Source organism: Chaetodon auriga, chromosome 15, assembly GCF_051107435.1.
Source record: "Chaetodon auriga isolate fChaAug3 chromosome 15, fChaAug3.hap1, whole genome shotgun sequence".
In the NCBI taxonomy this organism is placed as follows: domain Eukaryota; kingdom Metazoa; phylum Chordata; class Actinopteri; order Chaetodontiformes; family Chaetodontidae; genus Chaetodon; species Chaetodon auriga.
The window spans coordinates 21540302-21564756 of NC_135088.1; the positions used below are offsets into that span (position 1 = coordinate 21540302).

Here is a 24455-nt window from a genome sequence, read left to right on the forward strand (position 1 = left end):
TACAAAACAATTAGACAAACAATGAAAATAGTCCTGCATGTGTCGTTGAGTCTACATCATTCAAATGTTGAAGTCCTGCTTCTAACAACTTCCTCCTTTATTTTTCTACATGTGATGGCCGTGGAGCGTGTGCAAAAGCTAACTATGTCAGAAACATTGTTTTGAAATATCTTGTTTCATTGAACCAACATGTATTGATTTCATTCATCAGAATTTTCTTTGAGTCATGCCCAATGAACATGAACTAATCATTAAATAAACATAAACACAATCAATTAATTTCATACAAATGTATTTCTTTGATTTTTTTTAATGCAAGAAGTTATACAAATTTATCTGTCCTACATTAGAGAGTTATGGGTTGTGCAATTTGATATACCAGTCCCAAAATGTATGCAGCTCTTTATGCACATTTCCTGAATGAAATTTTACCATAAAGCAAAGTTTAAAAAGGGTAACACCTTCAGTTCTGGTACATTATACCAAAGAAATGTGCCTCATCCTACATCTATAGGTTCAACTGAAAGACAATCATGGCCTGCAGTATACAGTATATTTGCACAACAATCACATTATATGAGATGGATTTGTGTCGTCTTGCCTGTGGGTGGCGATGTGTGTCCAGAAATCAGCGACCACCCCCTCATGAAGAAGAAGAAAGGCCATGGTGTTTTCCTGGTTGGATGGCCTGCGCTGGATCTAGCCTGTCAAAACTGCATTGAAACGAGAGCAACGTGGGATAAAGTCACAAAAATGTGCGTTAAGTCTTGTTGTTATATCATGAAATGTAAAAGGAATCGGGTTATGAGAGAAGTTAAGGAATTAGTAACTCATAGCTAACAAGAATATTTATCTAATTACTTCGCTATTAGCAAGGCTAACATACTAACCTGCAAGAAGGCATATGATCGGTAACGTAACACAGTGTTTACTAATAATAAACAGACACTTACAACTTATGGTACTAAGCAATTGTTAGTAACATTACTACAGTGATAAACTCACTTAAAAGTAGCGTATGAAAACCGTAGTGTGTGTCAGCGTCTGTAAAACACGAAGTTAGCGTTATATGTGACACTGAACTTTGACGTTAATTAGTAAAGTTCACTTTACTCCCCACTGAACGTTAACTTTAGATGACACGTATGTTAGCTAAGTTGCCTGAAGTTCAGAAATCTTGTGTGTTGGCTTGGGTGCTCAGTAGATATAGATTCAGTGTCAGGTATTGGTTGGGTTATTAGGCTATTACTAGGTTACGTTAACGTTACCTAACTTAATCTCCCGTAAAAGGTTCGTTGAAAGTTAATTAATTTGCCACTGTTAATTGCTAACGTTCAGTGCTAACCCAGGTAACAGCTAACAACAACAACCAGATTAGCTATAACTACTTTAATACTGTGATTTGATTCGTAAGTTCGATTATTGAACTAGCTTTGCTAATGCATAAAATTCTCCTTGATGTAACTTAGTCAGTCTATTTGAGGCATATGTTTTGTAGTAAATGTTAATTTCACGTGAAGTTTTATCTTTGAATTATTCCCATAAGTTTCCCTTTTCTGTTCGGTGGCCAAATCACAAGCGAAGCTCGTGGTAAAAGTAGAACTTGCGTGTGTATAATGTCGTACAGTATTTGCAGAAGTGCTTCTACTCTTTTTCTGTAACGTATCTGCATATAGTTCATATATCAAATGGCTTTTGACATCAGTAATAACTCGAAAACCAGGTCGGACCCTGGCTGTTTGTCATTGGTGTCAGGCAGCAGGAATATGAGCCGATGCTGAATTTTGAATTGCTAACTGCTTTATGATGTGTTCAATGTAAACCAGCTTACACCGAAACGAAATGTGACCCATGGCTATTCAGAAGTGAGGCGTTTTTCACACGCATCACTACATTTTACAGACAAGCGTCACCAGGTTTGTCTATTAATGGTTTATGAGCAGAGTTGGGTCATGTGTTTCGTCCATACGAGTAGACAGCAAACAGCTCAATTTCTCACTTTTTTGTTAACACTAGTTGTCACGATTAGACAACATGCACCATAACTAAAATTGTAAAGATGTTTTAATACTTACAAAGAAAAAAAAAGAAAGAAAATGGCCACAATGTGACAATCCAATAATCATTATAATTGTTAAATCAAGCAGTAATGACAAATACTATCTGGTGTCCACATCTTAAATATACAGATTTACTTCTTATAGGTGTGTTTCTATTTTATTTTCAGTGTGGACATTTGAAGATGTCATCATGTGCTATCAGAACTAGTGATTTTTCACTATATTTTGACATTTCAGAAATTAGTAAATGATTGATTGATTAATCAAAAACAGTCACATAGTTGCAGTCTTATGTGCTGTTTTAATAGCATTATATCATACAGCTTGGCTATGTGACTTCACTTCATAGGGGGGCTGTGCAGCACTGAAACCCTTCAAGATTCTCAATTTGGTCAGCAACACATTTCAAAAAAGTTGCAAAATGGACAACTAAAGACTGAGTTTAAGAACAAGGTTTTCATTGCACTTTGCAAGGAATTTAGGGATTTCACCATTTACAACCTATAATATCATTAAAAGTTTCAGAGAATCCGGAGAAATGTCTGGACTTGAAGGGCAAGGCCGAGCATTTCAAATTGATTTGGAAATCTTGGACTTTGTGTTCTCTAAAGAGGAAAATGACCCCCCAGATTGTTAACAGGGCAAAGATCAAAAGCCAGTAAGTAGCACTTCTGTGAAGGCACCATCAATGATGAAGCTCACGCACAGGTTTTAGAGCAACATATGCTGCCATCCAACAGAGACATTCCTGCTTATTTAGGACAATTCCAAGAGACATTCTACACATGTTCCAAGAGCGTGGCTTGGTAATAAAAGAGTTCAAGTACCCGTACCCGCAAGTGTCTACTTGCTGTCCAGATAAAATGTGTGGCGCATTATGAAGGGCAAAATACAGCAAACTGTGGACTATTGAGCAACTGAAGTCTTATGTCAAGCAAGAATAGGAAAGAATTTCACTTTCATAACTTCAACAATCATTGCCCTTGGTTCCCAAACGCTCACTGAGTGTTGTTAAAAGAAAAGGTGATGTAACGCAGTGGCAAACCGTCCCCTTGTCTTTGCGTGTATTCATTTGAATATAGATGAAAAGGGATTTGCAAATCATTGCATTGTGTTTCCTTTACTTTCTTAAAGTGAGTTAAATATACTCTAACTACTGGTGACTGTCAAAACTATTACTCCTGTGAAGCGTTTGAAGATGGTCCAATTTCTGTACTGCTTGTTTCATTCAGCAGGTGCTGTTCACATCTTGATAACAGTGACTGAGACTTGACTGGGCTGAGAGAGCAATCCACTTCCCCTCCCCAACCTCCTGTTCCTCACCCTCTCTGAAACACATCTCTCACCATGAACGAAGTTAATATAGTCAGAGAGGGCTGGCTCCACAAAAGAGGTAAGGTACATCTGGATCAGTGAGGTATTATCATCCTGATAATTCACAATGAAAAAAGGCTTTTCACAACCAGTGTTATAAGAGAAAACCCTTTGGTTCAGTTTGATAAACATCTAGAATTATTAACTCTGGATGCCAGAGATGAGCTAAAGGCTTCATCTTAAAATGGCAGTGATATTCCTATTTATTGAGTATTCTCAAAATTGCATCTGTTTTTCTGACCCAGGTGAATATATTAAAACATGGAGGTCCAGGTATTTCATCTTGAAGAGTGACGGTTCCTTCATCGGTTACAAGGAGAAGCCTGATCTAAATGACCAGACTTTACCACCACTCAACAACTTTTCAGTGGCAGGTCAGTCCTCCTGAAGTCTGAACAATGGCCTTTTCTTAATAGCCGTAGCTTTCTACTCTGTAAATCAGTTGGATCAGTTCTGTCTGCAATGTTTAAATCTCCAGGACCTTCCTATAACACTGATCTTAATTGTGTTTTTCTCAGAATGTCAATTAATGAAGACTGAAAGACCCCGGCCCAACACATTTGTCATCCGTTGCCTACAGTGGACCACTGTCATTGAACGCACCTTTCATGTGGACAGCAATGAGGAGAGGTGAAAACAGACTAAACTGTTGTGTCAAGCAGGCTGTCATTTTCCCACTGGGGTTGTGTCAAACTATGAACAAAATGTCTGAAGTGATGACATAAATGACATTCAGTGGCAGCTGTGTGTAACAGATTCTCTAAAACTTGATATATTTGTTTGATTGAATTCCTTGCAATTTATGGGATTTTCTGCCTCTCAGAGAGGAGTGGATGTGGGCAATCCAGTCTGTGGCAAATAGTCTGAAGATGCGGGAACAGGAGGAGGAGGAACCAATGGATGTGTTTGGCTCACCCAGTGAAAGCAGCCTGGAGGAGATGGAGGTGGCTATATCCAAGAGCTGCTCCAAAGTGGTGAGAGGATGTTACATTTTTTTTCCTTTTGAGGGCATTTGAAAATACAAACAACGACAGAATATTTTAAGGGCACTAGAGAGGGCACAGTGACATTTTTGCCTCTTTTATGTTCTGTTTACATTTGATTTTGAGAGTAGAATTTCTTTCAGAGTAGTTCCGTAATTCACTGTCTGCCTCCAGCCCAGAGAAGCTTTTCTCCTGCAGATACTTTTACATTATATTAAAAAATGTGAGTTTTGTTCATGGGAATGTTCAATTTTTCAGCAGTACTTCCTTCCTTGAGGTTTGATTGGACAACTGTTCCAACGATCTTGTCCTAAAATGCTTGTTTTAACCTAACAAATGCCACTTGCACACGAGGAGACATGCGTTCATGAGGCTCCATCATATATTTTTTTTAGTGTCAGTAGTTGAATATGGGGGACCCCAAAAAACTGGAAGCTATTATGACCACTGTGTCATCGCAGCAGAGTACTGTGACAGAAATAAATTGGAAATGGTGTGCCATGACATTAGATGCCAAAAAATGTCTTACCAATGCAAAGTGCCACATGACTAAAATGGACATGGTAAGGGGACGTGACGTCATGGAGATGGATGAGAGAATACATTCCATTACTTGTGATATTACACCATCTGGTGCGAGGAGTTTTCCTGAACAGCAACCAGCAAAAGGCCCTGAGGCGGCTTTTGGAGTGAGATCATTTTCTCAAAACTACTGTATCACACTAATACATTCAACACAATATTTGTTTCATATTCAAGCTGCCATGATGTTTTTGAGTGAACACATCATTGACATATCACCTCTTAAGTTGATGTGGCATCTTGTAGCATCTATGCTAATCTCTTTAGGAACATTAGAGTCATTCTTGATTTCGAATGAACAGTCGTGCCGTCATCACACCTAAACCGAGCCCGTAGCTGCCAGAAGTTCCTTGTAGGACACTGATTTGTCCAACCGACTGTTCTCCAGCCACATGTGTATAACTTGAAGGCTGGCAAGATGGATTCTGTTACGTGAACTCATGTGATCTTGCGTTTCCAGCTGCCTTGCAGGGTAATATTGTGAAAACATCTTGAGTGACCCTTATGAGAAAGAAAGAATGTGCAAAGAACTTATTTTTACACATATCAGTTTCATACAAGCATTTCTAAACACATTAACATCTTTTTCATATTAGTTGTAAAAGAACTGTAAGCCAACAACAGCAGGCACCAAAGTATTTTTGAAGGCTGTGAAGGTATATGACATAATGTATAACTTGGTAAGAAAAACAAATTTCTGTCTGAAGATTTCTGAGGTAGATGTTTTTTAGATTTACACATGAATTCTCACAGCTTGGGCTTTGTGTACATTACAGAACATGAGTGACTTTGAGTACCTGAAGCTGCTTGGGAAGGGGACGTTTGGGAAGGTGATTCTGGTCAAAGAGAGGTCCACTGGAGTACATTATGCCATGAAAATACTGCGTAAAGAGGTCATCATAGCCAAGGTAAGTAAGGGTGTGTGTGGTATTCACAGCATTCACTTCGTTTGGCTGCTTTGCTGGCATGAGGCACTTCATGTCATACCTTCATGCCATGAATGCTGTGAAGTGTGTGTGAGAGGGAGGAATGCTAGATGGCAACAGAGCATCAGTATATAGCCTGATTTAAAGCATGGCAATATTATGCCAGACTAGAAATTAATGTTAATACACAGATTTCAGTTTTTTTGCCAGTTGGAATCCAGAGTGGCCGTGTATGCCATCAGTACAACATTCGGCTGGACTTCAGGAGCACCAGGAGTTTTCCCAGGGAGCTGCTTATCAATTGGGGCAAATGCAACGCATAATATGTTTAAATAGAAATAACCAGCTGCTGTGTGGCTGACTGGCCCGGGCTATCACATCTGTTCGCCTCCAGATCTGTAGTCTCTCTACAGCCAGTTACTTTTGGTCCGGTCCATTCTAACTTTTGTCACTTCAGCCTCTCACTGAAGTCATCCCTCACCAGATTTTCCCCCTACTCTTTGTATGTTTCTGAAGTAAAGTACATTTCTGCTTCAGTAAGCAGTCAACGAAGACAGAATTACAGTACAGGTAGACACATCCGTGGCTGTCTGCTGCAGACAGGTTGAAGTGAAGATAAATCCACTTTTTAATCAAAGGTTTCAAAAATACACTCTGAGCTCTCCTCCCCCTGTAAACGGTTCTGGATCAGAGCAGAATCCGGCGTGACTCCCTGTGTTTATTCCTCCTGAAGGTCGGGTCTGCTCAGCAGCTGTCTGCCGGCGTCTTTCTCTCCGCTCCGTCCCGTCCTCCCCACACTCTGCAAAGCCCTGCGATGCGCATTCGAATGTTGATTATGTCAATCTTCTGAATGAAGCTTCAAACTATTCAGTATAGCTCAAATTTGGTGCAGTTACCAGTTAGTCGTCTGAGTCTAGGGAGCCTGAAGGCAGTGGCATTAGAGAGAGCAGCCCAGTGATACCAGTTAAACCACTGGTCAAGTTGGTTAAGCTGAAACGGTAAGACAAAAGACAGTAGGAATAAGACAAGCAGGATTTGTGTTTATCTACCTGGTGATTTAGCTGAATCATTTGCCTTTTGCTGAATCATGTTCAACTTTTCAGAAAGTTGATGCAGACTTAGGAATCACGCAACCAGGTGGTTGGTAGATGATTTGTGTAGGCATACAAACATACTTGGATGTAGGCTACCATGCAGTCTTCTAATTTCGCATGGGATCATTGATCTTCCATAGCCTGCATTTCTTGTTAGGCCATAATATTATCAAATACCTAATCTGTGTTTTGACAAGATTGCTGATAACTTGGGTCTGGCTCCCCATTTCCATTTCAGATGGGCTAAAATGTTGTAATATTTGAGAGGCTCACTTAAAACAAAAGTTGTAAGTTGTAAGATAAATAAAACATATACGTTGAAAAGTTACATTGATGCTTGATTAATTGTAGGACTAAAATCTAAGAGTCAAGCCTTGCAATAAAAAGTATCAGATTCATTTCATAGATTGAAAATAGCATTGAGATTATGTTTAAGCAACCTGGCAATAGAGAAGCTGTTCAAAAGCAGCTTTTTCACTTAAAATGCTGTGTCTCAAGTATTTTAATAAATTCAAGGTTAAATTAAAAAGCATTTTTTTGTTTGCTTCAATTCCTAATAATATGTTTACTATTTACCATGACCACATTCTTTCCTGAACCGTAACCAAGTGGTTAAACACATAAGTCACCTTTGGAGAAAGTCCCATATCCCTCACCGTCAGTGAAGCTTGCCATCTCAGAGGTGTTTTCATGGGTTCCACCCCGCTCACAGATGCCACCTGGTGGTTATTTGTGCACACAACAACTCCTGTGTGGAGGAATTGAAATGAAAATTGTGCCACCTGCTGGCACTGCGGTAGTGATGCCTCGCAGGGCCATTGCTGATTCTAGAGCAGAGGTGCAGAATAAAATAAGCAGCTACTGTATATATGAGCCACAGAGATCATGTCAAACCAGATAGCTACCATCTTGATGCATCTTGCTCCTGTAAGTAAAGCTTTACATTCTGTATTATGTGTTTTCAGTGTGTCTGACGATAATGTGTTTGTTGGCAGGATGAGGTGGCCCACACAGTTACAGAGAGCAGAGTGTTACAAAACACACGGCATCCCTTCCTCACGGTGAGAACACTTCCGTACAAATAACCCTCTTGATAGTAGAGCTCTGTAGGAGTCCTGCTGGTATGTGCACCACTGTCTCAGATAGAGCAGCCAGTGCTCACTTAACAGTTTACTTTTTTATGAGCCAGATGGTCCTCAGGTCAGTCTGGAAGCTCTCAGTGCTGAGCCCTGGTTGGATGATTTCACCACTTGGCTCACCACTGATAGAACTTATTAGCATGAATAGTGTTTTGCTTGCACACAATGTCTTTTAGCCACATTAGCAGCGTAGCGTAGCTGTAGGGAGGGCAGTGTCAGTCGCGCACCACTTTAGTTCCCACTGAAATCTCAGTAACTGCTGAATTGACTGCTATGAAATGTGACATTCACTTCTCCCTTGGGATGAAATGTAATAATTTAATTGATCCTCTGACTTTTCATGATTAATTTTTCTCCTCCAGACACTGAAATATGCCTTCCAAACCAACGATCGACTCTGTTTTGTTATGGAATACGCCAATGGAGGCGAGGTGAGACCTCACATATGTAGGTCACAGCCACATGGGGATACACTAATGTCATCAGGTGCCAACAGCCTGCTGTGCACACTTAAACAGACCACTAACAGGTGTTTGCTCTCCATCTACTCTCACCTCTTTCAGCTCTTTTTCCACCTGTCACGGGAACGAGTGTTCACAGAAGACCGGGCACGCTTCTACGGTGCTGAGATTGTATCAGCGCTCGAGTACCTCCATTCACGTGACGTTGTTTACCGTGATCTGAAGGTAAATTCACATGTATCTGTCAGCTCTCAGTCATATAGTATCTGTACATGGCTCATGTCTTGACCTCAGAGAAGATGATATGATGAGTTCTTGTTTTAGATTTTACCAGGACGTGTTCATCAGTTGAATAAAGACGACGACATCCTAGTTGAATAGAATTGAAGCCTTTAAAAGCAAACGCAGTTACAGTCGTAATTGATTTTGTCAATCTCTAATTAAAATGTTGTCCTTACTTATCATTGTTTGATAAGTATGACCAGCATTCAGTTTGAACATAGATGTAGTAGGTCAATTTTAATGATCCAAAAATCAATGAACATCTCTAATGTTTGAATAGAGGTCAGCCTTTTTTTTTTTTTATTAATTTTTAGATATTCATTCCATAAGATGGCATGACCCACTGAATCATTATGAAAATGATACTTGTCCAGTTCTTTCATTCTTAAATTCAGGTGTAGTTCAGAAATGAGAGAAACATTTTCACTTCTGGCTTCTAGTGGAATCAGCACGTACTGCTGAAGGGAAGTGCTCCATTGTGATGTCAGTCGCACGTTGTATGGCCAGATTTCAGAATCAGAATCAGCTTTATGTGCATGTGTACACGTACAAGGAATTTGACTCAAGTTTTTTTTATTGCTCTCAAAGTACTATCACAGGAATAGATGTACAGCTAAGAAGATGAGAAAATAATCCTTTATTAACCCCACAGGAGGAAAGGGGGTAGTGCAATGTAAGAAGCATCATTTAAAAAAAAGCAAGACATGATGAATAAGTAAAACAGGGAGTGGTTGAATTCACATTATTGCATGTCAGAAATATTGACATTGCACAGTTTATTATACACTAATATTGTACATGAGTGAATTTGTCAGTTTTGGTATGTGTGGTCGACCATGAGCAGTGCTGATTATAAAGTCTGACGGACCTGTAGTGTCTCTCCTTCTCATGCTGCAGATGAAGCAGCTTCTCACTGAAGGAGCTGCCCATTGCTGCCCAGAGTGTCCTGTTTGGTCTGAGACATTTTCTCAATCAGGACCAATAGCTTAGACAGCAGCCGTCTTTCTCCCACAACCTCCACTTGGTCAAGGGACATCCCAGGACAGAGCTGGGCTTCTTAACCAGTCTTTCTGTCAGCATTCAAGATGCCACTGCCCCAGCAGACCACTCCATATAACATGACTTGTGCCACCACAGAGCCAAAAAAATGTCCTCATGAGTGCCCCCTACATTCCAGAAGACCTGGGTGTCCTCAGCAGATAGTCTGTCCTGGCCATTCTCATAAAGTGCATTTATATTGTCAGCTCTATCCAGTTTGTTGAACACCCAGGTATTTGTAGGATTCCAGCATCTCAATGTCCATTCCCTGGAAGGCTCTGTGAGTGATAAAGAGATCTTCAGGCAGTCAGGCATCATACCTCACCTGTCCCCGGACATCATGGCTGTTAAGATTGTAAAGGGCTTTGTAATAGATGACTTTATCCCTGGCAACATTCATCAGCCTGCCTTTCTGTCTAAAAGAAACCAAATGTCAATGTGTGACCTTCCTGAGACCCAGTCCATTGCTCTTTTGAGAGTCCATGTAGAGAAGTTAATTAGTTGGGTCAAGGAAAACAGTCAGTTATTCACTGCGGCATATCTCCTCTTCAATTACTAGAATAGACCTCTGGTCTAAAAGTGGAGAGTAGAAGTCTGAGGATGCAGTTTGATCTAACACACTGTACACTGGAGTACACACTGGGTTGAAACACAGTCAGTTGGTTGATTAGTTTATGGATTTGACATTTACTGTGAACTAAATGTATTTGACTTTACACTGTTGGTCAGACAAACCTTTAAAATATGTCCCTTTGGCATTAAGCAACTTGTGATGGACATTTTCACTTCTTTTTTAAATAGGAATATAAAAATAATCAAATTCTTCTAATTCTATTAAATGGTTTCGTTATTTGTATTGAAAATAATCTGCAGTGGCAGCCCTAACCACACACCTTCAAGGTTGTTCTCTATCCTTTATGTTTATATCATAACATAATCCTGTTCACCAACTCACCTGCTAAATCCTACAGGCACAGTTTACTGCTTCACAGGAGAATGAACTATTGTCTGTGTGAGAGAGAGTTTGTGAGTGTTGAATATTGAACAGTTTGTTATGAATTACTTACTCATTTTGACAAGGTCAAATAAAGCCATTTTAGCAGAGCCTGCATGTGTCTGCTTTGGTAATTTGAACTGAATTTTGTTAAAAGTTACTGAAAATGAAAAATCCATTTCTCTTGATCATCTTTTTAGTCCATTAAAAATATGAACATTGCTTTATTAATCTCCATCTCTTTACTCTAGAGCTTACTGCCTCTACACGTGTGTTGAATCAGTGTATGTGTTGACCTAACTTATTAAGTACAACTTGAAACCTTTCTCCCATTGGCCAATGGGTGCAGGTGAAAGTGTGTCTACAGTTCTGTGCATGTTGTCGATATTTATCCTTGGTAAATCTTGCAGGCATTACAATAGATATGTCCTTGTTGATAGCACAGGCTACAGCAACAAACCAGGAACTGATATGACAGCCATGGTAGAGACCATGTTAGCAGACTATAGTTATGCACGGAGGCAATACAGATGTGTCTTACAAGTTTTGGGTTTGTGAAAAAAGACTCTGTTTTGCATGAACACATCTTTATCACAAACGTATTTTATCTGCAGTATTTTTTTTTGGATTGCAGTGTGGAAAGTTTTGCTCTGAAACCTAAACTGTTTGACTGCATAATAAAGACAGAAAATGAACTCCAGATCATTTGTTTTAAACAGCGTCCCAGCTTTTATAACTTTAATATGTACATCGCTTTGGATAAAAGCATCTGCCAAATGACAAATTGTAAGTTGTAATATGGTGTAGCAATGGCCCAGAGTCTTAGTATTGCTGGTGGAATGTCCTGTCTGTATTTTGGTAGATCTGAAATGGAGACTTCTGGAAGTCACCTCGTTTTAGTTTGAACACTCTGGTATTGCGCTGTAGTATGGATGAAATGGATAAATTCTGCATTTTATCATGCTTTTACTGCCTATATGTGCAGGAGGCGAACACCAACACTGATATGTGCCCAGTGTATGTAGATGGTAATGTGATGTGCATTTTCAGATGCCTTATTCTTGACAGAGATTATTTCTGATAGACAACTAAAATGTTCACCTGGATGGAGATTTTGTTTGTTTGGAGTTTTTGCTTCAAAACTGCTTTAAAATGAAAATGTATTGCTCTAGACAAAGCCGAGGTCCCCAGAAATAGTGAGCAGCGAGTCTGGGTGTTTATGCTCCATGTTACTTATCTGGTCAGCCAGCTGTTGTAATGCCACACTAACACCAAGCCAGGTTACAGTAAAGCCCAAAGAGTTCTCGAAAAACTCTTTCGTTTTTATTACCCACTCCACAACATTGTTAGCCAACCACAAAGACATTTCTCTTTTTTGTCATTCGGTGCAATTGGTCAGTCACTGATTGGTACTATAGAGTCGTGGGTTTTAGTAGAGTGGTTAACTTTTCAGGATTAAATTAAGTCCTTCTTAAACTAACTTGCAGTAGACTAATCTGAGAGTAATTTCAAGACTAGCCTAACACTACAGACCAGTCAATAGTTAAACTAAGTGACAGAAACGAATCTCAGCACGTGCTCAGTGAATTCTTGACTGCTGAGTAATGATCACCCAATGAAATTTTTCATTATGTTTGAAAACCTAATGAATTCCAAGCCCCCAACCTCTAGTTATGTCCATGACGATTAGACTCATATCTGATGTGAATGTTTTTTTTACTCTTTCTCTCAGCTGGAGAATCTGATGCTGGACAAAGACGGCCACATCAAAATCACTGATTTTGGTCTTTGTAAAGAGGGTATTACCCCTGACGCTACCATGAAAACCTTCTGCGGAACTCCTGAATATCTGGCACCTGAGGTAAGGCACTGAAACTGACCAGGTGGCACATATTAAACAGTGTGTGGTCTCTACACAAGCAGTCACCCCCTGACACACACGCACACACAGACATAGACATTTCTGGGCATGAAGACACACCTTGGTTGACAGCGTTCCAGTACACCAAGTCGGAAAACCGAGATGGAAAGCAAGGACAACAATGCATCATTTTTTATGTTGTGCATACAAACACTGTCTAACGTCCACAGTAGATGTTAGACAGTACTGTGTGTATGACTGATTTAATGAAATGCAAATAAGGTAGAAGTGCTAATGAACAGTTTATTACTTTAGCTTTCGCTTGTTGATGTGCAGAGCAGCCATCTTTGTCTGGTGCCAGGGTTGGTGAGGTTCTTCTGAGTCAAAAAGCCAACTTCAGGCAGCGCTCCATGGGGAATGTCCAACTGGGATACTGGGAATTCCAACTTTGCAGAGCAAATGGAACGCACCATTAAACATGATGATGGGGAAGTCACTTCTTACTGACATTGTTGACGAATCTTAATCAAATATCTGTTCCTCAGGTCCTAGAAGATAATGACTACGGCCGGGCAGTGGACTGGTGGGGTCTGGGTGTAGTCATGTATGAGATGATGTGTGGCCGCCTGCCTTTCTACAACCAGGACCATGAGCGTTTGTTTGAGCTCATCCTCATGGAGGAGATCCGCTTCCCCAGGAACCTGTCACCCGAGGCCAAGTCCTTGTTGGCTGGCCTGCTCAAGAAGGACCCCAAACAGAGGTATTTAACCAAACTGGTCCTGTGTGCGTATTCCTTTTGGACATGTCTACTGGATTCTTACATGGGCTTGTTTGAACTGACAGGTTAGGTGGTGGTCCCAATGATGCCAAAGAAGTAATGAGTCACAAGTTTTTCACCACCATCAACTGGCAGGATGTGGTACAGAAGAAGGTAAGACATCATGAGGCTGCAGGAAGTGAAACTGAAGTGTGCCTTTTAGTCACAGAAATGTTTCATCAGCCCTCATATCTGAAATTTCAGAAACTGAAATCAGGCTTTATTATTTGTCAGCTCTCGCCCTCAGTTGAACGAGATAAAGTGCTTATAGCTTTAAAGATATGTGTGAAAGTGTTTGTACGTGTGTGATGGATACCCTGAGTATCCTGCTTTCCACCTGCTTGATTGGAGCCAGCAGACTGATTGCTAAGACAGTGAAAGATGAACCAAAAAGGCTTTGGTTCATTTTATTTCACTTCTGTCGAGTTTGAATGGAGCTTTACAACGATAAATTCACTGTTTCTTTAAATAGATTCTGGTGGCTTCGGTGAGAGTGATATAGCGGCTGTTTCTAGTTAATTGAAAAGGAGCTTACTCTTTAACAAAAGGTCTGACTCTGTAGGGATCTTTTCTATAGTGTCATCAGACACTTAGATTAACAATCTGAGCCAGTGGCAAAAACAAGCACTTTCAGTGGACATACATTGGCATAAATACCCAGAGGGATTGCATTGCAGCCCTTTTTTTTTTTTTTAGAAGCAATAATCAAATGTCATTTTTGGCAACTTTGACAGCCCTAATTGAGTGTAGTCATGTTTAGTTGGATTTATGTTGAGAAGAATTAAATGGTCTCAATGAAGATATCTCAGTGTTAGTAAAGGACATATATGGCCCAGACCTGCCCTCTGTTTTGGTATTTCAGGTATGCATAGTACACATGCAGTATGTGACCAATGCCTGTCACACCCTTTTCTACATATATTCACCTAATAAATCCAGGATGTAACCAAACGGAATGGCTAGTTTACCAATCTTCTCCCCTTCCTGCATCAGCTCACCCCACTCTTCAGACCACAAGTGACATCAGAGACAGATACCCGGTACTTTGATGAGGAGTTCACAGCGCAGACCATCACACTCACTCCTCCAGACAAGTGTAAGTATCCCCTGACCTGGTAGAGCTTTCAAGTCTGAACAGCGACACTGGCAGTGCACTTAGCATGGCTTGATCCACCGCTGTCCATGATTATGGTCTGGTTTCGTGGCTGGAATGTGACAAGTGATTTCTGCTGTCTTCTTACAGATAACAGTCTGGACTGTGAGGACCCCAGCCAGCAAGCACATTTCCCCCAGTTCTCCTACTCTGCTAGCATAAGAGAGTGACAGCACCTCTGCCACACACACAAAAACACGAGGCGTGAACACCATGGCCACATCCCTTACAGCTATAAAATGACCAGAACCTTCATCTTCAATGAGGTTTTGGTCCCATCAGGATCCAAGTGTCTCAGCTGGTGGCCATGTTATTCTATAGAAACCCTGTTCATTCACACTACAGGCAATGCTTGGCCACACTGGCTGTACTGTATCAGACTGGACTGCAGTACCTCACATAGTCATCAGCACAACTCAACAACAAAATCAGGACTGTATAGTGCCCTCGGATGGCCTATAAACAACTACTGCTGCTTTTTCAGACTGTAAACCACCAACTATTTTTAACACCCTCTTTTTTATGGTCTTATGAGAAGCCATACAGTTCCTTCATGATGTTTCCAAGTGCTCTTCTTCAGAACTAGCTGTTACCACTGGTAATACAGGTTTGTAAATGAGGGAGGACTATGCGTGGCAGATTGTTGGGTGTTTTTCTGGAAAGTGTGTGTGTGTTTCGGGGCGGGGGGGGGGTCTTTTTTTTATGCCATCAGTTTAGTCAGAGTGCATCTGTGAGAACATGAGGATTTGTGTGGGTCTTAATACAACACTCACCCAATATGCACCAGGAACAACAATGAATTGATAACACATGATGATCAAAGTGTCTCTGTGGTGAAAAACTTTGACAAAATGAAACGCGAGGTGTTGGACAGAGAGGCTATCCTTTTTAAACTGTATGCAATGAAAACAAATCATCTGTATATTAGTTTGCTCTCATCTCAGAATGTGATCTTTGTTAACGGATCTATCAAGTGCGACACCGCAATTAATGGGAATTGGGAATACCTTAAAGCACAGGGTGTATATGTTATTTTTTAGAACAAGGTTTTTTTTAATTCTAACACATTTTTGATCATTTCTTGATCAGCCAAATACACACCAGCCACATTATTTAATAGGCTTAATAGGCACTTAGTGATATAAAGCAGACCTAATTTTTCTTAGATGGACGTGTTCATAATGTAGCTGAAAGCTTCCTGGATTGGTGTCAATGCTCGTTCTTTTTTAACACCTCTTTCTTTTTTAATTAAATGAGAAAGAAATGTAGTAATCCTCAAAGGGTATCAAAAACTATTGTTTTGGTATGCGTACTGAAGCTCAGGTGTAGTACGGGGAATACTGTTGAAAAAAGTACAACCAGAACTGGCACCAAACAGTCGTTACACTTTCAGAAAACATGTTCATATTTGGAGTGTCTTTCTTTCTTCGTATTCATAATTTATCTTTGTAGCCTTTCTACGAAAGTAGTCTTTTCTTAGATCATAACTCACCATCTTATACTTTACCCTCTGGAGACTTCACAGTTTTGAAGTTGTGGCTGAGAGGTCACACGTTGTCATGTCTTCCTGGAGTATGTATTGTGTCAGCTCTTTGTGAATCTTACACTTTTCCAGGGCTGCTGCTTTTCAGACTTGAATGTGCCACTAGATTCAATTGGACATGTCTTAACTGGAGACCTAAAAAAAAAATCATCCAGGGAGCTGTGTACATCATGAACATGGTCCATTGTGAGATTCTGTGTTTCAGCGCAATGGTGACTTGCAAGGACGTCTCTATTATTTTCAGTTCTTCCCATTTATTATTAATGGCTGCACAACATTAAATGGTAACATGAGTGATGTACCATTCGGATTTGCAATACTGGGTGTTATACTGTACATTAAAATGCGCCCAACATTGTATTGGTGCTACACTGTTGAGTCACTGGTAATAGATAAAGAGCTGGTGCAGACGACCTGCTCAACTTCCCGTTGTTCACAGAGCCTTCTACCACATATGCTGTTTTGAATTAATTTCCGTTATTTTTGTTTTTGTCTTGTGTTTCTTCTGGTTTTACTTCTTGACTTCTTTTCCTTCATCCTTCCTGTATCCTGAACCATCTTCGCAGATGGCCTCAAGTTAAAACAAGTCGTAATTGTTGAAAGAAATGTACGTGTTAACAGTTACATTACTCTATTCAAACAATTCATTTCTATTTGTCTATGAATGTAATTCTGCAAGACATTGATCCAATACACATTTTTAAACTGTCATGTTTGTGTCTTGATTCTTTTCATCCCTCCTCTGTTAAGGTTTCTCCACTCAGTCTTAGTAATATAGGTACCAAGCACTTGTGTGTGTCAAGAATTTCAAAGCAGTGGAAGGTTAAAAAACATTGAGACAGGGAATGTATTGGTGGTTCTCTTTTCTATTCAAAATCTCTATTGTAAGGGAGTCCTGGTCAAGACAGCAGCATAAAAGCTTCACCTGAAGACCTAAAGCAAACAGCAACTTACCTCACATGATGAATTCGTGTGTTCAGTAACAGGGCATGCACATTCAGCGGTCAAATAGTTCTTGAATGTGTTTGTGTTCGAAAGCACTTTCACCAAAGACAGCGCAGGTTCAAGGAATGACATATATCATCACACAGTGCAATGATGAGTGCAGAAACCTGAACCAAAGACGAACTGCAGTGCACGCACTGAGTCTAACATTTTCAAACAAGAATCATTTGCATGCAGATATAAAATATCACCAGAATCAATTGCTACTAAAAACATCGCTTGAATTAATTTCTTTCTTGTACTAAAGGAAAAACAGCATTTGTGTCTATAATAAAAAAATGTATATATATCTATATTTTTTTTAGAAGTCTCAAGTCACATACAGTGCATTGTGCTTAACATTAAAGGCAAATTGCATTTTTTTAACCACACTCACAGGTCGTCTGTGATGTGCACCCCCAGGACCTTGGTGCTGCTGACCACCTCCGCAGCCGTGTTGTTGAGGAGAAGTGGAGCGTGGCTGGGCTGGTTCTTCCTGAAATTCGACAATGATTCCTTTGGTTTTGTCCACGTTCAGGATCAGGTTGTTGTCTCTGCGCCGGCCCACCAGCTGTTCCACCTCCACTGCTAATTTAGTTTATAATTAAGTGATAGATAGAGATATAGAAATATATACACACACACACCTTCAGAGGAGGTAACCCACCACTGACAGAAAGTGCTGTGTGTCCCCTGAATAAAGAATGTCACTTGTGAAATGTATGGCTTACAATTTTATTACACAACAGGAGTTTCACATCTCATATTCACAAGCCCCTACAGTCGAAAAAAGAAAAGTGAACTTTGGCCATAACTGTTTCAGGTAGGTTCTAAAATAAGTGTAATCTTTGCAGTAACAGGTTTTCAGCATCATATTTGGTGTACAGTGACTCCAGTCTTTTGATGAGAGTCTCACTGATAGCAATAGTGATCTGTACCACTTGGGGGCGTCTGGGAATGTGGAGTTTGGCTCTTGTTGGACTGAAAAGGAACATTTGCTTGTGAGTTCAGGAGTCACAAGAAGTACATACATGCACAGCCATATCAAGACACCTTGGTTGGGGGGAAAATGTATAAATATAAGCCTCTCATTGTGCCACGAAATCTAAAAGAAATTGTGTCAACTCCCATCCTAAGTTACATATCATTTATAGTCAAAATATGAAGAAAAAGCAAATTCAGTGTACTGATGATTTACCTGGTTTACCTTTAGAAAGCAAGAAAAAAGACATGGTGGTGACTGTTAAATACTTTTGGTTTGAAATGAGTCAGAAATATCTTACTTTCTCTTTGAGAAACAATGAATCCACTGTAGTCCACAGTCTAATGTACTCTCTCCAGATTTTGGAATGAGCACTCTCATGGACATCACATCAGGAATCAAATCAGACAAGGATGACAGGTGAAGAGAATAAAAAAATGTGGCTCTGAACCATGTAAGTCTCAGTGCCGTTTTCATTTTGTATTGGCACAGTTTCTAGAAAAGTAGTTAATTCTACCCGTGTGCTTTTTATGAAAGATTAAAATTTAAACAGCACTTAATTTGTCAGGTGACCAGAGGGGCAACTTCAAATGAACATTGTACTGCTCCCGGTCTGCTGGATGCAGAAATATGCAGCAGTTTGTCAAGAAGTCCACCTTATCAACACATAATGTCTCAGTGTGGTCTTCAGCTTGTTTCCACTGCCTCTAAGTGGCCAAAAATAGAACTGCAAGCTTACCTGAGGTTTAAAGCCAGTGTCATTTCTACTGCCTCGATCAGTTTATTCACATTATCCATCGGGTATGATCATATATTTAAAACATAACTGTCAACCAAATGTGTGCAATTACACTTGGCTCAGTTCATTTCAGATAGATAGTTATGTATTATCTGAAATGACAAACCACATACCAAACAACAAAACACAAGGCTGAAGGGCCGGCCAAAACTAAACAAAGAAGGGAAGCCAGTCAGACTGGGATCCTCCCTCTACCCGAAGCCAGCATTAAACAACTAAAAGCAAAGACATTACACGCTGTCAGTCACAAAGCGCCCCTGCTGCGGAGGAAAAGAATGAACCAAGCTTCCTGCCCCCTCTTTATTGGCTTCCCATCAATCAGACCAGACCAAATGCACCTGAGGGAAGAATGCAAAACATCATGAGTCAACCTCATAAGCACCAAATACTCAAAAGAACCAGCAGGGGGAACACAGAGCACAAACAAACAAAAGAACATCTACAAAAGTCCAATATACAAACAACCTGACTTCAATTTTTTGAGCAACTGCTTAAAACTGTTGATACTGGACTTGGATAGTTTTTTTTTTTTTCTCATGTCGAGTGATGAACCTTTTGTTTTCTCTAGATAATTAAACAGTTATGAGATAACTGAGTACAGAAGCCAAGAGTGCCTTCCATACTAGTCGTCATTTACCTTAGAATTAATCCAGCAATTCGGCTAAACAGACAACAATCACGTTAAATGACTCAATTAACCACCTCCAATTAAAACAACCCGGAACTGCAGCAACATTTAAAAAAATACAACATGACAGAGCAACAGGCCAACGACAGTATTATCCTCACTTCTATTTACTGATTGGATGTATGATGTAATTCCCAGATAGCAAGATGAAGTAGAGAATATTGACCACTGTTGGAGCACTGAGAAGATCAGACATGCACTAATTTGTATCTCTGGAACTGCAAGACAAGATTCACAAATATCAAAACAGGTGTTACAGGTGTTGGTTCAGTGGTGAACAGAGGCTCTGACCCTTGCACTGCCACGAGCCCTAAGGACACATCTCTAATTGATTAATGTGACTAACTTTGGACATCGGTTGTATATGATTTCGAGAGTAGCTTCCCCCAAACCATCAGAATGTATGCCAGGCCAAAGGGGCCTGAAGAAGCATTTCAAGCCCCACTTCCTCATAACAGTGTGACACGATCATTGGTGAATATGTATGGTGAGTGTTATCAGTCATCAATGCTGTATTAGACATTAGACTCACTTTCCATCGTGTAATTATGTTCCAACTTTGTCTTTTGCCCACAGAAAACGTATTTAACATTACAACTATTTTTCTGAGTGACTTCCTGTTATTTGGTGTTAAATTTCATTCTAAAAATCCATGTAGCATGAGCGTGTTGGCAAAGCTGTATAACGTTAATCAAAAATGTTAAGTTCTGTTGGCCTATATTGCTTGATTTCAGTATTGAGGTACAAGTAAATTCATGTTTTTGCATTATACTGCAAAACAAACCTCTTGTTGGAAACCTTGAAAAGTCAGTCCTGTCTGCGTGCACACAGCGAGAGAGGAGAGGGAGAAACACAGTGTCACTGCTGAGCAGCATGCATACGGTATATGACATTACAATCTAACAGTCTGAATAACTTGCTGCTGCATGGTGCTTCTCTGTCTGGTCTGTCCTTGTCCTCTTTATGCACCATGATTTTAGCAGTTATGAATTTGGTTTTCACTGTATGAGAAAATGGACGTGTGACAAGCATCAGTTGCGTGAGTGTCACAGTCAATGTGTGACAGTTGGCAGAAGTAGTTTTGTTGCCTTAACCTAACCAAACTTCAACAGAAAACTGGAAATATTAAGTCAACTCTATGAAATCTGACTCATACAGGGCAAAAACCCTTTTCCTAATCTCCAGGGTGAAGGCCGAGTGTGTGCCGCATTCATCCACCAGTACTCTCCATTTTAAAACAAGTCAAAATAAGTCAGTGGCAGCTACCAGAAACCTGGCACCCTGCCACCAGAACGGCTGGGCACTGCTGACCCACTGACAGCGCCATCGAAACACGCATCGTACAGAAGTGGATGTCGTAGATAGCTGCATTAGTACACATTAGAAACAGGAAATGACACTGAACTAGGGCATTGGGTTCTGTCTAAACTCAAACAAGTGTGGTCCCTCCTTTACCCTAATCCAAAATGTTGTGTGTTTTTGTGTGTGTGTGTGTGTGTGTGTGTGTGTGTGTGTGTGTGAAATTGCTGTGTTTTGCCATCAGTGGTGCATCAGTTGAAGCACCATGAAGTTCTGAGGTGCCATCTGACAGCACTTGCTGCACTCCCTTTGCTCCCTGCTGTGAAGTGGCTGCTTCCTGTGGCTCCTCAGACTCGTGCAAGGAGGTCCATTCCTGTGCAGCACCATCTTTTGCATGACTGTCTTGTGCTTCAGCATTTGGTCTCAACCTCGGTCTTCTCCAGTCACGCGGTAGTTTGAAGCCTTAGGACTGTGTTTTTAAAAAACAAAAATGCAACAATGTGGTTATGATGGGGTCAGTAAAATCAGTGGAAATGAAGACAATAAATTGAGGCAGTCTGCTTGTTTTGGTAGGACATTATGTCTTTACTTAAAAAATAATAAGATTTATAAGCATTTTATTCTGGTTGCATCAAAGATTATGAAACGTGTGTGTTCGGATGCCTCTGCCTCCTCCTAGACCTACAACTTCAGTAGACATTTTTTGAATAAACTCTGTATGTTTGTAAAATGTGTGCACTAATTTTCAAATCACTTAGATTATGCACCTTCATGTGATGAGTCCCAGTGTAAAGGGCTAACTAGATCAATTCCATTTTGTCAGCAACATCAAAAGCTATCACCCTTCTTGCTATGAATAAAGACTGGAAAAATAAAGAACAGGTCCTAAAAATAACCAAACGTTCACAGCAGTAATGCATGAGAAAACTGCTTTGCCATCCAACTATATACATGTTTCATTTTCCAAAACACACAGCTAGCATGCTAGCTTCCTCACTCCTAGTCCATATGCACAAATATGAAAACCAGCTATCTATGAGATATCCACCATTTAGCCTCAAACTCAGATGTTTAGCATGCAAACAATAAAATTAATGTCTTTACAAACACATTTGTATTTTAGATTTGATTGTCTTTTCAAAACTCACATGCAACCCCCCCCCCCCCACCCCCCCACCCCCCGTTCAACTCCACATGGAAATAATATCAACTGGCCAAAGGGATAATTTAGTGTTAGTGTGCAAGGAAAAATTGTTCCTAAATGGAAGTCGTGGAAATGCTGGAATAAAGCGTGCATTTCAGTCTCTATACAGTGTATTCACCATACACTGTACATGATAGCATTGCATTTATAATAATAACACTTTTCAAATAAACAGTTGAAAAGTTCCATCATTGCTATTTTAAACACCATTGTCAAGCACGTTTTCCTCAAAATCACCCTCAAAAGCTCATGTAAGCCAGTGATTGAAATAAAGTCACCTTGTGACTCGACATTGACTGGACTTGTTGGCCTCAGTGGAGGTCGAGGAAATGTTTGCTGGGTAGTTTTACTGTTTAACATTATGCTCTCCCACTGATTTGGTCTCACAGCTGCTCCACATCCCCATGATGTAGTATAGTGATAATCTGAGTTCAGAGGCAGATCCGCAATTCTGTATCCCCATGGTATTCAATGTAAGGCTGTCACTGTCCAGGGATCAGTGAGGAAGCTTTACTCACTCACCTGAGCACACCTTGAAGCTATCTGTTGCCATTATTTTTTCTCTATTTTGTCTGAAGTTAGTTGGCTGAATTAGTTAGTTAAGTGAGTTGGGAAATTGTACAATGAATCGATCTGTTTTTGGACATCTTTTGGACAACTTTTCAACAACATTCTGTGTGTGTATGTGCGTGCGTGTGTGTGCATGTGTGTGTGTGTGTGTATCACAGAATGTACAATCCGTGGCATTTGTTGCAGATGGGTGTGCCTGACACCACCCGTCCGCATGTTGACATACCTTGAACTGTATTATCTGAACTCAGTAGTAGTGGCCGTCCATGTCTGCTGCTCTTGATGTAATTTGGGTTTGAAAAAAGGTGCCAGTGCCATCATGTGACATATCATGGTCTAATGTGTGGTGTTACCAGCTGTTGGGAGAGGTTGCTACTCTATTGTGTATGGCACCTTCACATTGAAATGTTGACATTGATTTGAGCCCCACCTCTGTATGGATGGCCATTGGTTGTTGTATCCCTATCAATGCTGACACCAACCCTATGCCCCCGGGTTACCCTGCTGATTTGTTGCTACCTCCTTGTTTGGAGCATGATTTTGACAACAGGCCAATTCTTACATATTGCACCTTTAATGCAAAGTTGAAAAACACATTATCATCATCACTATCTTGTTACTGCAGTATACATTCCCCAAACACAAACTCAAAAAATGCACGACAGAATTATCTGCTGGGTGTGTACATGTGTATGTATATGTATGAATAACTACATGTGCTTTTTATAATAATCTGTATATATGTTCAATGCTGTGAGTGCAGCACAAGGGACAATTCAGCCTACATGGTTTATACAATCTACAGTGTCAGGAAATGAACACTTGTGACATATCAAAATCATTGTGTTTGTTTATCTCTGACCCTTGAACATTCCTGCACAGCTGCTCCCCAACACTGTGTTCATCAATATGTCATACAGCAGCCCTCTTCAGTAAACACAAGTGAAGTAGAAACAAACAAACAAAAAAAAAATCCATACAAGAGAACGCGTGAGACCCTCTACGTTATGTCATGGTCAGCGGATGAACGACTTGCAGTTATGTAAGAAGGTAACGCTGTGGTTCACTGCGTCTCCTGTTTGTCAGAGACGGTACGCTGCTGCGTGCTCGGGCGCGCACACACACGGGAGCCTCACGGTGCTTGTCAGCACTCCTCCAGCTGGGCTGGGAACATGTGCTGCCGGGGAGCGACCACGCCTCCACCCCTCCACCCGATCCACTCACATGTTGCCGCACACATCCACTGTCTCCTACGTTATGGGATACGGGACAGCGGTGAACGTGTTATTGTAGTATTTCGAAGCACTGATCAGCTGTTCACAGAGAAGACAGACAAATCAATGGGTGTGGCTGCTTTCGTGTTGGACCAGAGACCATGTCCTATGGCAGCAACTGATCTGCGAGTAGTGATCACAAACTACTAATTGTGTGTGTTTGGCAGGATAACTCATCATTAACAGCTGGGCATACCCTTATAAATATAGTAGCACTGTTGAGGAAGTTGGGCTGTATCACCCTATACTGGTGCTGTGGGTGACATTTGACCTACTTACGCTTTTTAGCGACACGTGAAAGCTATCAAAGCCTAAACTTTCTTGTATGGTGAGGCAATGCTTTCGTAT

General features: G+C 40.5%; 1 protein-coding gene across 2 annotated transcripts; it reads left to right on the forward strand.

Annotated features, from left to right (window-relative positions):
* Window positions 1-652: 652 nt before the first annotated feature.
* Window positions 653-17017, forward strand: LOC143332776 (RAC-beta serine/threonine-protein kinase-like). Of its 2 annotated transcripts, none has more exons than XM_076750564.1 (14): window positions 653-755; window positions 3293-3453; window positions 3680-3808; window positions 3953-4064; window positions 4258-4408; window positions 5776-5907; window positions 8015-8080; window positions 8521-8589; window positions 8722-8844; window positions 12666-12794; window positions 13340-13554; window positions 13638-13725; window positions 14605-14707; window positions 14855-17017. In XM_076750564.1, exons 2-14 carry the CDS (start codon window positions 3408-3410, stop codon window positions 14932-14934), a joined length of 1443 nt encoding a protein of 480 aa, XP_076606679.1. In that variant the 5' UTR covers window positions 653-755; window positions 3293-3407; the 3' UTR covers window positions 14935-17017. The 2 variants fall into 2 exon arrangements, with proteins under 2 accessions (XP_076606679.1, XP_076606680.1); XM_076750565.1 differs by having other exon boundaries at window positions 668-755; window positions 3296-3453.
* Window positions 17018-24455: the final 7438 nt, after the last annotated feature.